The 17,276-nt window shown below is 40.5% G+C and overlaps 1 protein-coding gene across 1 annotated transcript in view; it reads left to right on the forward strand.

The window, feature by feature from the left end:
• Nucleotides 1-17,276, forward strand: part of LOC139411698 (transient receptor potential cation channel, subfamily M, member 5) — a 39,808-nt gene that overhangs the window by 19,375 nt on the left and 3,157 nt on the right. Inside the window, exons 18-25 of the mRNA XM_071158339.1 lie at nucleotides 253-371; nucleotides 4,419-4,551; nucleotides 4,915-5,089; nucleotides 8,579-8,747; nucleotides 10,380-10,558; nucleotides 15,525-15,657; nucleotides 15,830-15,902; nucleotides 16,061-16,151. Coding sequence (XP_071014440.1) covers nucleotides 253-371; nucleotides 4,419-4,551; nucleotides 4,915-5,089; nucleotides 8,579-8,747; nucleotides 10,380-10,558; nucleotides 15,525-15,657; nucleotides 15,830-15,902; nucleotides 16,061-16,151 — 1,072 coding nt within the window. The remainder of the gene's footprint in view (nucleotides 1-252; nucleotides 372-4,418; nucleotides 4,552-4,914; nucleotides 5,090-8,578; nucleotides 8,748-10,379; nucleotides 10,559-15,524; nucleotides 15,658-15,829; nucleotides 15,903-16,060; nucleotides 16,152-17,276) is intronic.

Raw genomic sequence — 17,276 nt, forward strand, 5'->3', positions numbered from 1 at the left:
AAATAATAATTTGTTCTAAACTGACTTGCCTATTTAAATAATGGTTCCATAGCACATTATCTGTGTCTGAAATGGCACCTTATTCCCTCCATACTAAACTAAATTCGACAAGGATAAATGTATTTTTAGCCTGGGGGGAAATTTGACATAAATTACTCAAATGACCTCGAAAATATACACAACTAGAATTATACTGCTAATTGTGATGTTCTAACAGAGTGAACTAACGCTTTATTGACCTGGGTGATGCAGAGTTTCTTCACAGACGAAGACATGAGCATCCTGAAGAAATTCAAGCTGTACGTGGAGGACAACTGGAACAAGTGTGACATGGTGGCCATCTCACTCTTCGTTATCGGTGTGTCCTGCAGGTGAGCAGAGGCCTTCCTCTCTTACATCCAATTTCCCCTCTTGCAACCAACAAAGTTACATCTATATGCAGATGATACAGTTATATATTCATGTGCTCCTTCTCTGGTTCAGGCTGTTGAAGAGCTCCAGACTGCTTTTCAGTCACTGCAGGCCTCACTTTATGGTCTCAAACTGGTCTTGAATATACAAAAAAAAAACTAGATTAATGACCTTTACCAGAGCTAGAACTCTGCCAGAGAAGGTTAGCATTGTCACATCTGGTGGCTTAGCCATTGAAAAAGTATCATCCTACAAATACCTAGGTATTTGGTTGGATGACAAGTTGTCCTTTAAAGTTCATGTGGATAATCTTGTGACAAAGCTTAAATTGAAATTGGGTTTTTCTTTTCGTAATAAGGCTTCCCGCTTATGGCTAGGAAGAAGCTTGTTCAGGCCACTTTTCTCTCTGTAATTGATTATGGTGACTTGTTGTATTTGAATGCAGCCTCCTCTGTCTTACAGAGACTGGACTCTGTTTATCATGCAGCCTCCTCTGTCTTACAGAGACTGGACTCTGTTTATCATGCATCCTCCTCTGTCTTACAGAGACTGGACTCTGTTTATCATGCAGCCTCCTCTGTCTTACAGAGACTGGACTCTGTTTATCATGCATCCTCCTCTGTCTTACAGAGACTGGACTCTGTTTATCATGCAGCCTCCTCTGTCTTACAGAGACCGGACCCTGTTTATCATGCAGCCTCCTCTGTCTAACAGAGACTGGACTCTGTTTATCATGCAGCCTCCTCTGTCTAACAGAGACTGGACTCTGTTTATCATGCAGCCTCCTCTGTCTTACAGAGACTGGACTCTGTTTATCATGCATCCTTGCCCTCTATTGCAAATGCCAAGTCCCTCACCCACCATTGCACATTGTACCAAATGGTAGGTTGGACCTCACTTTATATGCGCAAAAAGATACATTTGTATGTGTTCATCTACAAAGCCCTTTAGGGTAAACTCCCTCTTTACCTCTGTAGTCTGGTCTCCTTCACCACCAGCAGGTAAACTCCCTCTTTACCTCTGTAGTCTGGTCTCCTTCACCACCAGCAGGTAAACTCCCTCTTTACCTCTGTAGTCTGGTCTCCTTCACCACCAGCATGTAAACTCCCTCTTTACCTCTGTAGTCTGGTCTCCTTCACCACCAGCAGGTAAACTCCCTCTTTATCTCTGTAGTCTGGTCTCCTTCACCACCAGCAGGTAAACTCCCTCTTTACCTCTGTAGTCTGGTCTCCTTCACCACCAGCAGGTAAACTCCCTCTTTACCTCTGTAGTCTGGTCTCCTTCACCACCAGCAGGTAAACTCCCTCTTTACCTCTGTAGTCTGGTCTCCTTCACCACCAGCAGGTAAACTCCCTCTTTACCTCTGTAGTCTGGTCTCCTTCACCACCAGCAGGTAAACTCCCTCTTTACCTCTGTAGTCTGGTCTCCTTCACCACCAGCAGGTAAACTCCCTCTTTACCTCTGTAGTCTGGTCTCCTTCACCACCAGCAGGTAAACTCCCTCTTTACCTCTGTATTCTGGTCTCCTTCACCACCAGCAGGTAAACTCCCTCTTTACCTCTGTATTCTGGTCTCCTTCACCACCAGCAGGTAAACTCCCTCTTTACCTCTGTATTCTGGTCTCCTTCACCACCAGCAGGTAAACCCCCTCTTTACCTCTGTAGTCTGGTCTCCTTCACCACCAGCAGGTAAACTCCCTCTTTACCTCTGTATTCTGGTCTCCTTCACCACCAGCAGGTAAACTCCCTCTTTACCTCTGTAGTCTGGTCTCCTTCACCACCAGCAGGTAAACTCCCTCTTTACCTCTGTAGTCTGGTCTCCTTCACCACCAGCAGGTAAACTCCCTCTTTACCTCTGTATTCTGGTCTCCTTCACCACCAGCAGGTAAACTCCCTCTTTACCTCTGTAGTCTGGTCTCCTTCACCACCAGCAGGTAAACTCCCTCTTTACCTCTGTAGTCTGGTCTCCTTCACCACCACCAGTTACCATACCCGGTCTGTTAGGTGGTTGCTACTTAAAGTCCCCAGGACATTCACAGTATTAGGCAAGACTGGCTTCTCTTCTTGTGCACCAGACAAATGGAATCATCTACAATCCCTGCTTCATCTGGATATGTTAGTGACCCTGAATGGAATAGTCTACAGTCCACGCTTCATCTGGATATGTTAGTGCCACTGAATGGAATAGTCTACAGTCCACGCTTCATCTGGATATGTTAGTGACCCTGAATGGAATAGTCTACAGTCCACGCTTCATCTGGATATGTTAGTGCCACTGAATGGAATAGTCTACAGTCCACGCTTCATCTGGATATGTTAGTGCCACTGAATGGAATAGTCTACAGTCCACGCTTCATCTGGATATGTTAGTGCCACTGAATGGAATAGTCTACAGTCCACGCTTCATCTGGATATGTTAGTGACCCTGAATGGAATAGTCTACAGTCCACGCTTCATCTGGATATGTTAGTGACCCTGAATGGAATAGTCTACAGTCCACGCTTCATCTGGATATGTTAGTGACCCTGAATGGAATAGTCTACAGTCCACGCTTCATCTGGATATGTTAGTGACCCTGAATGGAATAGTCTACAGTCCACGCTTCATCTGGATATGTTAGTGACCCTGAATGGAATAGTCTACAGTCCACGCTTCATCTGGATATGTTAGTGACCCTGAATGGAATAGTCTACAGTCCATGCTTCATCTGGATATGTTAGTGACCCTGAATGGAATAGTCTACAGTCCACGCTTCATCTGGATATGTTAGTGACCCTGAATGGAATAGTCTACAGTCCACGCTTCATCTGGATATGTTAGTGACCCTGAATGGAATAGTCTACAGTCCACGCTTCATCTGGATATGTTAGTGACCCTGAATGGAATAGTCTACAGTCCATGCTTCATCTGGATATGTTAGTGACCCTGAATGGAATAGTCTACAGTCCACGCTTCATCTGGATATGTTAGTGACCCTGAATGGAATAGTCTACAGTCCACGCTTCATCTGGATATGTTAGTGCCCCTGAATGGAATAGTCTACAGTCCATGCTTCATCTGGATATGTTAGTGACCCTGAATGGAATAGTCTACAGTCCATGCTTCATCTGGATATGTTAGTGCCCCTGAATGGAATAGTCTACAGTCCATGCTTCATCTGGATATGTTAGTGCCCCTGAATGGAATAGTCTACAGTCCATGCTTCATCTGGATATGTTAGTGACCCTGAATGGAATAGTCTACAGTCCACGCTTCATCTGGATCTGTTAGTGTCACTGAATGAATTTAAAATATTGATGGGAGACTTACGGAGGAGTGTAAATGTTTTTGTTTTAGGCTGGATCATGTTGTTGTATTGTTATATGTTTAAATGATGTCATGTATTGATCGTTGCTGCCTTCTTGGCCAGGTCTCCCTTGAGAAAGAGGCTCTGGGTCTCAGTGGGCTTTTCCTGGTTAAATACATTTATAAAATACAAATATACAGGTGTAGGATCTTCATTTGACCGCTTTCGTCGCAAGAGTAAAATAACCCTGCAGCAGGAGGATTTGATTTTTTTAAAAGTGATGATTTCTAACAATACATTCATTTTGACAGGCTACAGTAGGTAGGCTATATGATAGACTGCAGTAGGCTATATGATAGACTGCAGTAGGCTATATGATAGACTACAGTAGGCTATAATTGTGGTGTGATATCTAGTGATAGAAAGAGAACTGCTGATTTTCAGTACATTTACTGTGTGAAGTGACATTGGTAGTGACATTAACTCCGTACAGCTGGGGTATTCAAATCTGACCCTACGAGGTCCGGGGACTACTGCTGCTTTGGTCTTCTACCTGATAATTCATTGTATCCACCTGGTGTCTCAGGTCTTAATCAGTTCCTGATTAGGGGGAGGAGAATTTTAAACAATGTACAAAAATCAGTGGAACTGGCTTCGAGGTCCAGATTTGAATTTGAGGGCCATAGTTGAATACAGGTCTAATATAGGATGTAATTATGACAGGATGATGAAAGACACGTATGAGGCGGGGCGAACGGTGCTGGCGCTGGACTTCATGGTGTTCACACTGCGTCTCATCCACATCTTCGCCATCCACAAGCAGCTGGGGCCCAAGATCATCATTGTGGAGAGGATGGTAACGTAGAGAACTGTTTAAAAGACAATCATGTATGACAAATGTACCAGGTTTATGACCCAGAAATACAACGTAGCCCCACTAAAACACATTTTGAAAACTTTGATGTATTTGTGTATCAGGGTTGAGGTCAGTTCCATTTCAATTCCAGTCAATTCAGAAAGTTAAACAAACATTTGTCATTGATAATTATTATTTTTCATTGTATTTGTAATTCCAGTGTACTTCCTGAATTGACTGTAATTGACCCCAACCCTGTTGTGTATAAATGGAATTGTGGTTCTAACTTTATAACCTGGTACATTGCTAGTGTATGTCAGAGGAGGATTATAGGTCATGTTTGTACTCTGTTCTTCCTGACAGATGAAGGATGTGTTCTTCTTCCTGTTCTTCCTGAGTGTGTGGCTCATAGCGTACGGCGTGGCTACTCAGGCCCTTCTCCACCCCAACGACCCACGCCTAGACTGGGTGTTTCGCAGGGTCCTGTATCGACCCTACCTGCACATCTTTGGCCAGATCCCATTGGAGGAGATTGACGGTGAGATAGAATGTTTTCTGTTTTTCTAGCAATGCCTCTGCTCTGTTATAGTCATGTACATGTAGTTCACATGTAGGTCAGTTTACATGTAGTTCACATGTAGGTCAGTTTACATGTAGTTCACATGTAGGTCAGTTTACATGTAGTTCACATGTAGGTCAGTTTACATGTAGTTTACATGTAGGTCAGTTTACATGTAGTTCACATGTTGTTCAGTTTACATGTACATCACAGGAGGTTGGTAGCACCTTAATTAGGGAGGACGAGCTCAGGGTCATGTCTGGAACAGAGTGGAATGGTATCACATCCATCAAACACATGGTTTATATGGATCCATATTCTCCATTCCAGCCATTATCATGATCCATCCTCCCCTCAGCAGCCTCCACTGGTGCACATATACAGTGCCTTGCGAAAGTATTCGGCCCCCTTGAACTTTGCGACCTTTTGCCACATTTCAGGCTTCAAACATAAAGATATAAAACTGTATTTTTTTTGTGAAGAATCAACAACAAGTGGGACACAATCATGAAGTGGAACGACATTTATTGGATATTTCAAACTTTTTTAACAAATCAAAAACTGAAAAATTGGGCGTGCAAAATTATTCAGCCCCCTTAAGTTAATACTTTGTAGCGCCACCTTTTGCTGCGATTACAGCTGTAAGTCGCTTGGGGTATGTCTCTATCAGTTTTGCACATCGAGAGACTGACATTTTTTCCCATTCCTCCTTGCAAAACAGCTCGAGCTCAGTGAGGTTGGATGGAGAGCATTTGTGAACAGCAGTTTTCAGTTCTTTCCACAGATTCTCGATTGGATTCAGGTCTGGACTTTGACTTGGCCATTCTAACACCTGGATATGTTTATTTTTGAACCATTCCATTGTAGATTTTGCTTTATGTTTTGGATCATTGTCTTGTTGGAAGACAAATCTCCGTCCCAGTCTCAGGTCTTTTGCAGACTCCATCAGGTTTTCTTCCAGAATGGTCCTGTATTTGGCTCCATCCATCTTCCCATCAATTTTAACCATCTTCCCTGTCCCTGCTGAAACAAAGCAGGCCCAAACCATGATGCTGCCACCACCATGTTTGACAGTGGGGATGGTGTGTTCAGCTGTGTTGCTTTTACGCCAAACATAACGTTTTGCATTGTTGCCAAAAAGTTCAATTTTGGTTTCATCTGACCAGAGCACCTTCTTCCACATGTTTGGTGTGTCTCCCAGGTGGCTTGTGGCAAACTTTAAACGACACTTTTTATGGATATCTTTAAGAAATGGCTTTCTTCTTGCCACTCTTCCATAAAGGCCAGATTTGTGCAATATACAGGATTGTTGTCCTATGGACAGAGTCTCCCACCTCAGCTGTAGATATCTGCAGTTCATCCAGAGTGATCATGGGCCTCTTGGCTGCATCTCTGATCAGTCTTCTCCTTGTATGAGCTGAAAGTTTAGAGGGACGGCCAGGTCTTGGTAGATTTGCAGTGGTCTGATACTACTTCCATTTCAATATTATCGCTTGCACAGTGCTCCTTGGGATGTTTAAAGCTTGGGAAATCTTTTTGTATCCAAATCCGGCTTTAAACTTCTTCACAACAGTATCTCGGACCTGCCTGGTGTGTTCCTTGTTCTTCATGATGCTCTCTGCGCTTTTAACGGACCTCTGAGACTATCACAGTGCAGGTGCATTTATACGGAGACTTGATTACACACAGGTGGATTGTATTTATCATCATTAGTCATTTAGGTCAACATTGGATCATTCAGAGATCCTCACTGAACTTCTGGAGAAAGTTTGCTGCACTGAAAGTAAAGGGGCTGAATAATTTTGCACGCCCAATTTTTCAGTTTTTGATTTGTTAAAAAAGTTTGAAATATCCAATAAATGTCGTTCCACTTCATGATTGTGTCCCACTTGTTGTTGATTCTTCACAAAAAATACAGTTTTATATCTTTATGTTTGAAGCCTGAAATGTGGCAAAAGGTCGCAAAGTTCAAGGGGGCCGAATACTTTCGCAAGGCACTGTAGTTTACATGTAGTTCCGTTTACATGTAGTTTACATGTAGTTTACATGTAGTTTACATGTAGTTTACATTTAGTCAGTTTACATGTTGTTTACACTTAGTTTACATTTAGTTTACATGTAGTTCCGTTTACATGTAGTTTACATGTAGTTTACATTTAGTCAGTTTACATGTAGTTTACATGTAGTTTACATTTAGTCAGTTTACATGTTGTTTACACTTAGTTTACATTTAGTTTACATGTAGTTTACATTTAGTCAGTTTACATGTCGTTTACACTTAGTTTACATGTAGTTTACACTTAGTTTACATGCAGTATACACTTAGTTTACATGTAGTCAGTTTACATGTAGTTTACACTTAGTTTACATGTAGTTTTCACTTAGTGTACATACTTAGTTTACATGTAGTCAGTTTACATGTAGTTTACACTTAGTTTACATGTACTTCCGTTTACATGCTGTTTACATTTAGTCAGTTTACATGTAGTTTACACTTAGTTTACATGTACTTCAGTTTACATTTAGTCAGTTTACATGTAGTTTACATTTAGTCAGTTTACATGTAGTTTACACTTAGTTTACATGTAGTTTACATTTAGTCAGTTTACATGTGGTTCACACATAGCCAGTTTACATGTAGTTTACACTTAGCCAGTTTACATGTAGTTTACACTTAGTTTACATGTAGTTTACATTTAGTCAGTTTACATGTGGTTCACACTTTACGTTTAATTTAAATGTAGTTTACATGTACTTATGTTTATATGTAGTTTACATGAAGATCTGTTTTCATGTCATTTACATGTGGTTCCATTTACATGTTTACATGTGGTTCCATTTACATGTTTACATGTGGTTCCATTTACATGTTTACATGTGGTTCCGTTTACATGTTTACATGTGGTTCCGTTTACATGTTTACATGTGGTTCCATTTACATGTTTACATGTGGTTCCGTTTACATGTTTACATGTGGTTCCATTTACATGTTTACATGTGGTTCCATTTACATGTTTACATGTGGTTCCATTTACATGTTTACATGTGGTTCCATTTACATGTTTACATGTGGTTCCATTTACATGTTTACATGTGGTTCCATTTACATGTTTACATGTGGTTCCGTTGTCATGTAGTTTTCATGTTGTTCAGTTTACATGTAGTTTACGAGTAGTTCAGTTTTGTTCAGTGGTACATCTTGTTGTCATTCATTATACATCTTGAATTGTTAGTGAATATAAGAGCCTTGTTGTAAACAAAGTATTTCAGCATGCTTGACCACACTGCTGGGGCACTGCTCAGCGGGCGACCTGCGGGCGACCTCAGCGGGCGACCTCAGCGGGCGACCTCAGCGGGCGACCTCAGCGGGCGACCTGCGTCTGTGTTACGCAGTGCATTTTCTTGTTCTTAAAGGCAAATATCTGTGAACAACCGATAGTGAAGAACTATCTAATGTTATCTTCCCAGTGGCACGGATGCCCGAGACCAACTGCACCACGGTGATAGAGGAGATCATCATGGGAACTCTGCCCCCTTGTCCCAACATCTACGCCAACTGGCTGGTCATCCTACTGCTGGTCATCTTCTTACTGGTTACCAACGTTCTGCTGCTCAACCTCCTCATCGCCATGTTCAGGTCAGACTCAACGCACACGCTACTCTGCAGCTCAGTTGGTAGAACATGGGGCTTGACGACTACAGGACAGTGGGTTCAATTCTCGGGAAACCACCCGTATGTAAAATGAAAACATCTGCTAAATGGCAAATATGTACAAGGTCAGACTTAACACACACACACGTGTTACTCAGCCCACAGTCATCACCCAGGAAAGAATAGTTTACTCTGATGAGGGAGACTCCAAAAACATGTCCCAATTCAATGATCATGTGCTGCAAGAACAAATCAAATCAAATGTATTTATATAGCCCTTCGTACATCAGCTGATATCTCAAAGTGCTGTACAAAAACCCAGCCTAATACCCCAAACTGCAAGCAATACAGAGCTTTTAATGGCTGACAGGAAGAGTCTGGCCTGAACTGTGACTGTCTCACACAACCATCTGATAGGATTATTATTAATAATAATAACGATTAAGGTTTTTTATTTTGTTTTTATTTCACCTTTATTTAACCTGGTAGGCAAGTTGAGAACAAGTTCTCATTTACAATTGCAACCTGGCCAAGATAAAGCAAAGCAGTTCGACAGATACAACAACACAGAGTTACACATGGAGTAAAACAAACATACAGTCAATAATAAAGTATAAACAAGTCTATATACAATGTGAGCAAATGAGGTGAGAAGGGAGGTAAAGGCAAAAAAGGCCTTGGTGGCAAGGTAAATACAATATAGCAAGTAAAACACTGGAATGGTAGTTTTGCAATGGAAGAATGTGCAAAGTAGAAATAAAAATAATGGGGTGCAAAGGAGCAAAATAAATAAATAAATTAAATACAGTTGGGAAAGAGGTAGTTGATAGGGCTAAATTATAGGTGGGCTATGTACAGGTGCAGTAATCTGTGAGCTGCTCTGACAGTTGGTGCTTAAAGCTAGTGAGGGAGATAAGTGTTTCCAGTTTCAGAGATTTTTGTAGTTTGTTCCAGGTTGTATATTTCACAGACATACACAATTCAACTGTCTCTCTACCTTTTGGATTACTACAGAAAAAAGATCAATACTTACTCACATGTATCTCATTGATAGGTGATAATTGTCTGTTAATTGAATGATTAGAATATTCTACCCTGAAACCATATAATTGTATGGAATTGATTAGAATGTATAAAATCATAATCAATAAATGTGTAGTTCTAGTCAGGATTAGGGTAAAACAATATGTCTTTATGGTATTTTAAACACAGACTGTCTGAGCTCGGTGCCGACCTGACTAGAGATTTGGGAGAGAACTGGGAGTACGGCTCAAGGACATGGTCACTATCTCTGTCTGCTGGGTAGTGAGACAGACAGTGTGTGCGGAGCAGGACATGTGTGTGTGTATGTGTGTGTGTATGGTTGTGTGAATGTGGGCGTGAGAAGTCAGTATAAAATGAATTGTTTTGTATTCTTGACATTAGAACGTTCCGTGAATAAACCTTTTTGACTATTTAGCTGGGCTCCGTCTGTTTCATTCGACCAGATCTTACACATTCTGGTTTACAGACTGAGTAATATAATTACATTGGGTGATGTACCTGGAGAACATAATTCTCCTAACACTCATGCAGTGTGTTCTCGCTGTGACCTTTCCTCCACCTGCGTGCCTACAGCTACACATTCCAGGTGGTGCAGGGCAACACAGACATCTTCTGGAAGTTCCAGAGGTACAACCTGATCGTGGAGTACCACAGCCGGCCAGCCTTGGCCCCGCCCTTCATCATCATCAGCCACTGTTCCCAGCTCCTCCTCAGCCTGTTCAAGAGTCCTGAGCCCAAACTGGAGCAACTAGGTAAGGCCAGAAACATACGTATTTTACATCGCATACATACGGACATGTACAGTTATGTAGGTACATAATTACACACATGCATTCACACATTCATACACAGTACATGTGTTTTAATATGTTGTCGGTTGCAGCAGTCCTACTGCACATCGTAGTGTGAACATACACAATGCAATTCAGTTTAATATGAAACACAACACACATGGACAGGATACAGGTCCTTACACCGTGGTGTTGGTGAAAGTATATAGATACTAACAGAGTGGTGTTGGTGCTAGTATATAGATACTAACAGAGTGGTGTTGGTGCTAGTATATAGATACTAACAGAGTGGTGTTGGTGCTCGTATATAGATACTAACAGAGTGGTGTTGGTGCTCGTATATAGATACTAACAGAGTGGTGTTGGTGATAGTACATAGATACTAACAGAGTGGTGTTGGTGCTAGTATATAGATACTAACAGAGTGGTGTTGGTGCTAGTATATAGATACTAACAGAGTGGTGTTGGTGGTAGTATATAGATACTTACAGAGTGGTGTTGGTGCTAGTATATAGATACTAACAGAGTGGTGTTGGTGCTAGTATATAGATACTAACAGTGTGGTGTTGGTGATAGTACATAGATACTAACAGAGTGGTGTTGGTGCTAGTATATAGATACTAACAGAGTGGTGTTGGTGCTAGTACATAGATACTAACAGAGTGGTGTTGGTGCTAGTACAGTACATAGATACTAACAGAGTGGTGTTGGTGCTAGTATATAGATACTAACAGAGTGGTGTTGGTGCTAGTACATAGATAATAACATAGTGGTGTTAGTGCTAGTACAGTATATAGATACTAACATAGTGGTGTTGGTGCTAGTATATAGATGCTAACAGAGTGGTGCTGGTGCTAGTACATAGATACTAACAGAGTGGTGTTGGTGCTAGTATATAGATACTAACAGAGTGGTGTTGGTACTAGTATATAGATACTAACATAGTGGTGTTGGTGCTAGTATATAGATACTAACAGAGTGGTGTTGGTGCTAGTATATAGATACTTACAGAGTGGTGTTGGTGCTAGTATATAGATACTTACAGAGTGGTGTTGGTGCTAGTACATAGATAATAACAGAGTGGTGTTGGTGCTAGTATATAGATACTAACAGAGTGGTGTTGGTGCTAGTATAAAGATTCTAACAGAGTGGTGTTGGTGCTCGTATATAGATACTAACAGAGTGGTGTTGGTGCTCGTATATAGATACTAACAGAGTGGTGTTGGTGCTAGTACATAGATACTTACAGAGTGGTGTTGGTGCTAGTACATAGATAATAACAGAGTGGTGTTGGTGCTAGTATATAGATACTAACAGAGTGGTGTTGGTGCTAGTATAAAGATTCTAACAGAGTGGTGTTGGTGCTCGTATATAGATACTAACAGAGTGGTGTTGGTGCTCGTATATAGATACTAACAGAGTGGTGTTGGTGCTCGTATATAGATACTAACAGAGTGGTGTTGGTGCTAGTATATAGATACTAACAGAGTGGTGTTGGTGCTCGTATATAGATACTAACAGAGTGGTGTTGGTGCTAGTCCATAGATACTTACAGAGTGGTGTTGGTGCTAGTATATAGATACTAACAGAGTGGTGTTGGTGCTAGTATATAGATACTAACAGAGTGGTGTTGGTGCTCGTATATAGATACTAACAGAGTGGTGTTGGTGCTAGTATATAGATACTTACAGAGTGGTGTTGGTGCTAGTATATAGATACTTACAGAGTGGTGTTGGTGCTAGTATATAGATACTAACAGAGTGGTGTTGGTGCTAGTCCATAGATACTAACATAGTGGTGTTGGTGCTAGTCCATAGATACTTACAGAGTGGTGTTGGTGCTAGTATATAGATACTAACAGAGTGGTGTTGGTGCTAGTATATAGATACTAACAGAGTGGTGTTGGTGCTAGTATATAGATACTAACAGAGTGGTGTTGGTGCTAGTATATAGATACTAACAGAGTGGTGTTGGTGCTCGTATATAGATACTAACAGAGTGGTGTTGGTGCTAGTATATAGATACTAACATAGTGGTGTTGGTGTTAGTATATAGATACTAACAGAGTGGTGTTGGTGCTAGTCCATAGATACTAACATAGTGGTGTTGGTGTTAGTATATAGATACTAACAGAGTGGTGTTGGTGCTAGTATATAGATACTAACAGAGTGGTGTTGGTGCTAGTATATAGATACTAACAGAGTGGTGTTGGTGTTAGTATATAGATACTAACAGAGTGGTGTTAGTGCTAGTACAGTATATAGATACTAACATAGTGGTGTTGGTGCTAGTATATAGATACTAACAGAGTGGTGTTGGTGTTAGTATATAGATACTAACAGAGTGGTGTTAGTGCTAGTACAGTATATAGATACTAACATAGTGGTGTTGGTGCTAGTATATAGATACTAACAGAGTGGTGTTGGTGCTAGTATATAGATACTAACAGAGTGGTGTTGGTGCTAGTATATAGATACTAACAGAGTGGTGTTGGTGCTAGTATATAGATACTAACAGAGTGGTGTTGGTGCTAGTATATAGATACTAACAGAGTGGTGTTGGTGGTAGTATATAGATACTAACAGAGTGGTGTTGGTGCTAGTATATAGATACTAACATAGTGGTGTTGGTGCTCGTATATAGATACTTACAGAGTGGTGTTGGTGCTAGTATATAGATACTAACAGAGTGGTGTTGGTGCTAGTATATAGATACTAACAGAGTGGTGTTGGTGCTAGTATATAGATACTAACAGAGTGGTGTTGGTGCTCGTATATAGATACTAACAGAGTGGTGTTGGTGCTAGTATATAGATACTAACATAGTGGTGTTGGTGTTAGTATATAGATACTAACAGAGTGGTGTTGGGGCTAGTATATAGATACTAACATAGTGGTGTTGGTGCTAGTATATAGATACTAACAGAGTGGTGTTGGTGCTAGTCCATAGATACTAACATAGTGGTGTTGGTGTTAGTATATAGATACTAACAGAGTGGTGTTGGGGCTAGTATATAGATACTAACAGAGTGGTGTTGGTGCTAGTATATAGATACTAACAGAGTGGTGTTGGTGCTAGTATATAGATACTAACAGAGTGGTGTTGGTGCTAGTATATAGATACTTACAGAGTGGTGTTGGTGCTAGTATATAGATACTTACAGAGTGGTGCTGGGGCTAGTATATAGATACTAACAGAGTGGTGTTGGTGCTAGTACAGTATATAGATACTAACAGAGTGGTGCTGGGGCTAGTATATAGATACTTACAGAGTGGTGTTGGTGCTAGTATATAGATACTAACAGAGTTGTGTTGGTGCTAGTACATAGATACTAACATAGTGGTGTTGGTGCTCGTATATAGATACTTACAGAGTGGTGTTGGTGCTAGTATATAGATACTAACAGAGTGGTGTTGGTGCTAGTATATAGATACTAACAGAGTGGTGTTGGTGCTAGTATATAGATACTAACAGAGTGGTGTTGGTGCTCGTATATAGATACTAACAGAGTGGTGTTGGTGCTATTATATAGATACTTACAGAGTGGTGTTGGTGCTCGTATATAGATACTTACAGAGTGGTGTTGGTGCTAGTCCATAGATACTTACAGAGTGGTGTTGGTGCTAGTATATAGATACTAACAGAGTGGTGTTGGGGCTAGTATATAGATACTAACAGAGTGGTGTTGGTGCTAGTATATAGATACTAACAGAGTGGTGTTGGTGCTAGTATATAGATACTTACAGAGTGGTGTTGGTGATAGTCCATAGATACTTACAGAGTGGTGTTGGTGCTAGTATATAGATACTAACAGAGTGGTGTTGGGGCTAGTATATAGATACTAACAGAGTGGTGTTGGTGCTAGTATATAGATACTAACAGAGTGGTGTTGGTGCTAGTATATAGATACTAACATAGTGGTGTTGGTGGTAGTATATAGATACTAACAGAGTGGTGTTGGTGGTAGTATATAGATACTAACAGAGTGGTGTTGGTGGTAGTATATAGATACTTACAGAGTGGTGCTGGGGCTAGTATATAGATACTTACAGAGTGATGTTGGTGCTAGTATATAGATACTAACAGAGTGGTGTTGGTGCTAGTATATAGATACTAACAGAGTGGTGTTGGTGCTAGTATATAGATACTTACAGAGTGGTGTTGGTGCTAGTATATAGATACTAACAGAGTGGTGTTGGTGCTAGTATATAGATACTAACAGAGTGGTGTTGGTGCTAGTATATAGATACTAACAGAGTGGTGCTGGTGCTAGTATATAGATACTAACAGAGTGGTGTTGGTGCTAGTATATAGATACTTACAGAGTGGTGTTGGTGCTAGTATATAGATACTAACAGAGTGGTGTTGGTGCTAGTATATAGATACTAACAGAGTGGTGTTGGTGCTCGTATATAGATACTAACAGAGTGGTGTTGGTGCTATTATATAGATACTTACAGAGTGGTGTTGGTGCTCGTATATAGATACTTACAGAGTGGTGTTGGTGCTAGTCCATAGATACTTACAGAGTGGTGTTGGTGCTAGTATATAGATACTAACAGAGTGGTGTTGGTGCTAGTATATAGATACTAACAGAGTGGTGTTGGTGCTAGTATATAGATACTAACAGAGTGGTGCTGGTGCTAGTATATAGATACTAACAGAGTGGTGTTGGTGCTAGTATATAGATACTTACAGAGTGGTGTTGGTGCTAGTATATAGATAGTAACAGAGTGGTGTTGGTGCTAGTATATAGATACTAACAGAGTGGTGTTGGTGCTAGTATATAGATAGTAACAGAGTGGTGTTGGTGCTAGTATATAGATACTAACAGAGTGGTGTTGGTGCTAGTATATAGATACTAACAGAGTGGTGTTGGTGATAGTACATAGATACTAACAGAGTGGTGTTGGTGTTGTGTGTTCAGAGAGGGAGCTGCCTGCAGGCCTGGACCAGAGGTTGATGACCTGGGAGACAGTACAGAAGGAAAACTATCTGGCCAAACTGGAACGGCAGCATCTGGAGAGCAGTGAGGAGAGACTGAAGAGCACCTCTTCCAAGTAACTCTTTGACAATGTTTTGTTTTGTAAATGGTATTGATCCATTTCCACCACGTTGTGTGTGCTGTATATTTGTAATTCTTATGAACTACCTTTAAAACACAGTCTGTATCCTTCAATTATGTCTTTGATATTCATTGTGTTTTTCAAATGTTTTTCTTTGTGACAAAAGGGTTCAGAGCTTATTGAAGATTGTTGGAGGATTCAAGGAGCAAGAGAAGCGAATGTCATCCATGGAAGCTCAGGTACAAAAATAGAGACATTGATTTATTATGCCAGGCATAATGGAACCAATAGAGTAGTCCCAAAAGTGGAAACTCGGCCGGACAACACTAGTGATGGTACATGTGTGTGTATTATCAAAGGTGTGTAAAAGGTTTGCCTCTGTCTATCCCACCCCCAGGTGAAGTACTGTGGGGAGGTGCTGTCCTGGCTCGCTGAGTGCTTTTCCCAGAGTACACTCAAGTGTGAGAGAGAGGCCCCCAGAGTTCCATGTGAGTGATGATGCTAATGATGATCATGATGATGCTAGTGATGATGATAATGATGATCATGATGATACTAGTGATGATGCTAATGATGATGATAATGATGATGCTAGTGAGAATACTAGTGATGATGACACTAGTGATGATTCTAGTGACGATGATCATGATGATAGTAGTGATGATACTAGTGATGATACTAGTGATGATGCTAATGATGATGATAATGATGATGCTAGTGAGAATACTAGTGATGATGACACTAGTGATGATTCTAGTGACGATGATCATGATGAAAGTAGTGATGATACTAGTGATGATACTAGTGATGATGCTAGTGATGATGCTAGTGATGATGCTAATGATGATCATGATGATACTAGTGATGATGATAATGATGATCATGATGATACTAGTGATGATGATAGTGATGATGCTAGTGATGATGCTAGTGAGGATACTAGTGATGATGATACTAGTGATGATGCTAGTGATGATGCTAGTGATGATGCTAATGATGATCATGATGATACTAGTGATGCTGATAATGATGATCATGATGATACTAGTGATGATGATAGTGATGATGCTAGTGATGATGCTAGTGAGGATACTAGTGATGATGATACTAGTGATGAAACTAGTGATGATACTAGTGATGATGCTAGTGATGATGATACTAGTGATGATGCTAGTAATGATACTAGTGATGATGCTAGTGAGAATACTAGGGATGATGCTAGTGATGATGATCATGATAATACTAGTGATGACACTTCTAATGATACTAGAGATGATACTAGTGATGATGCTAGTGATTATGCTAGTGATGATACTAGTGATTATGCTAGTGATTATGCTAGTGATGATACTAGTGATGATGCTAGTGATGATGCTAGCGATTATGATCATGATAGTGATGATACTAGTGATGATGCTATTGATGATGCTAGTGTCGTGTCTTTGGCTATGCCGGATTAATTGCTAAGACATGCTATTCTATAAAATAATTTCTCCGTAATTAATATCACCTGATTGAGCTAATCATGTAAATGTAGTTAACTAGAGAGTCAGGCACCACAAAATAATATTTATAGAGCTGTTATCTTCCGAATAAACTCTTAAAGATCTGTA

Source organism: Oncorhynchus clarkii, chromosome 6 (genome assembly GCF_045791955.1).
Source record: "Oncorhynchus clarkii lewisi isolate Uvic-CL-2024 chromosome 6, UVic_Ocla_1.0, whole genome shotgun sequence".
NCBI classification, from domain to species: Eukaryota; Metazoa; Chordata; class Actinopteri; order Salmoniformes; family Salmonidae; genus Oncorhynchus; species Oncorhynchus clarkii.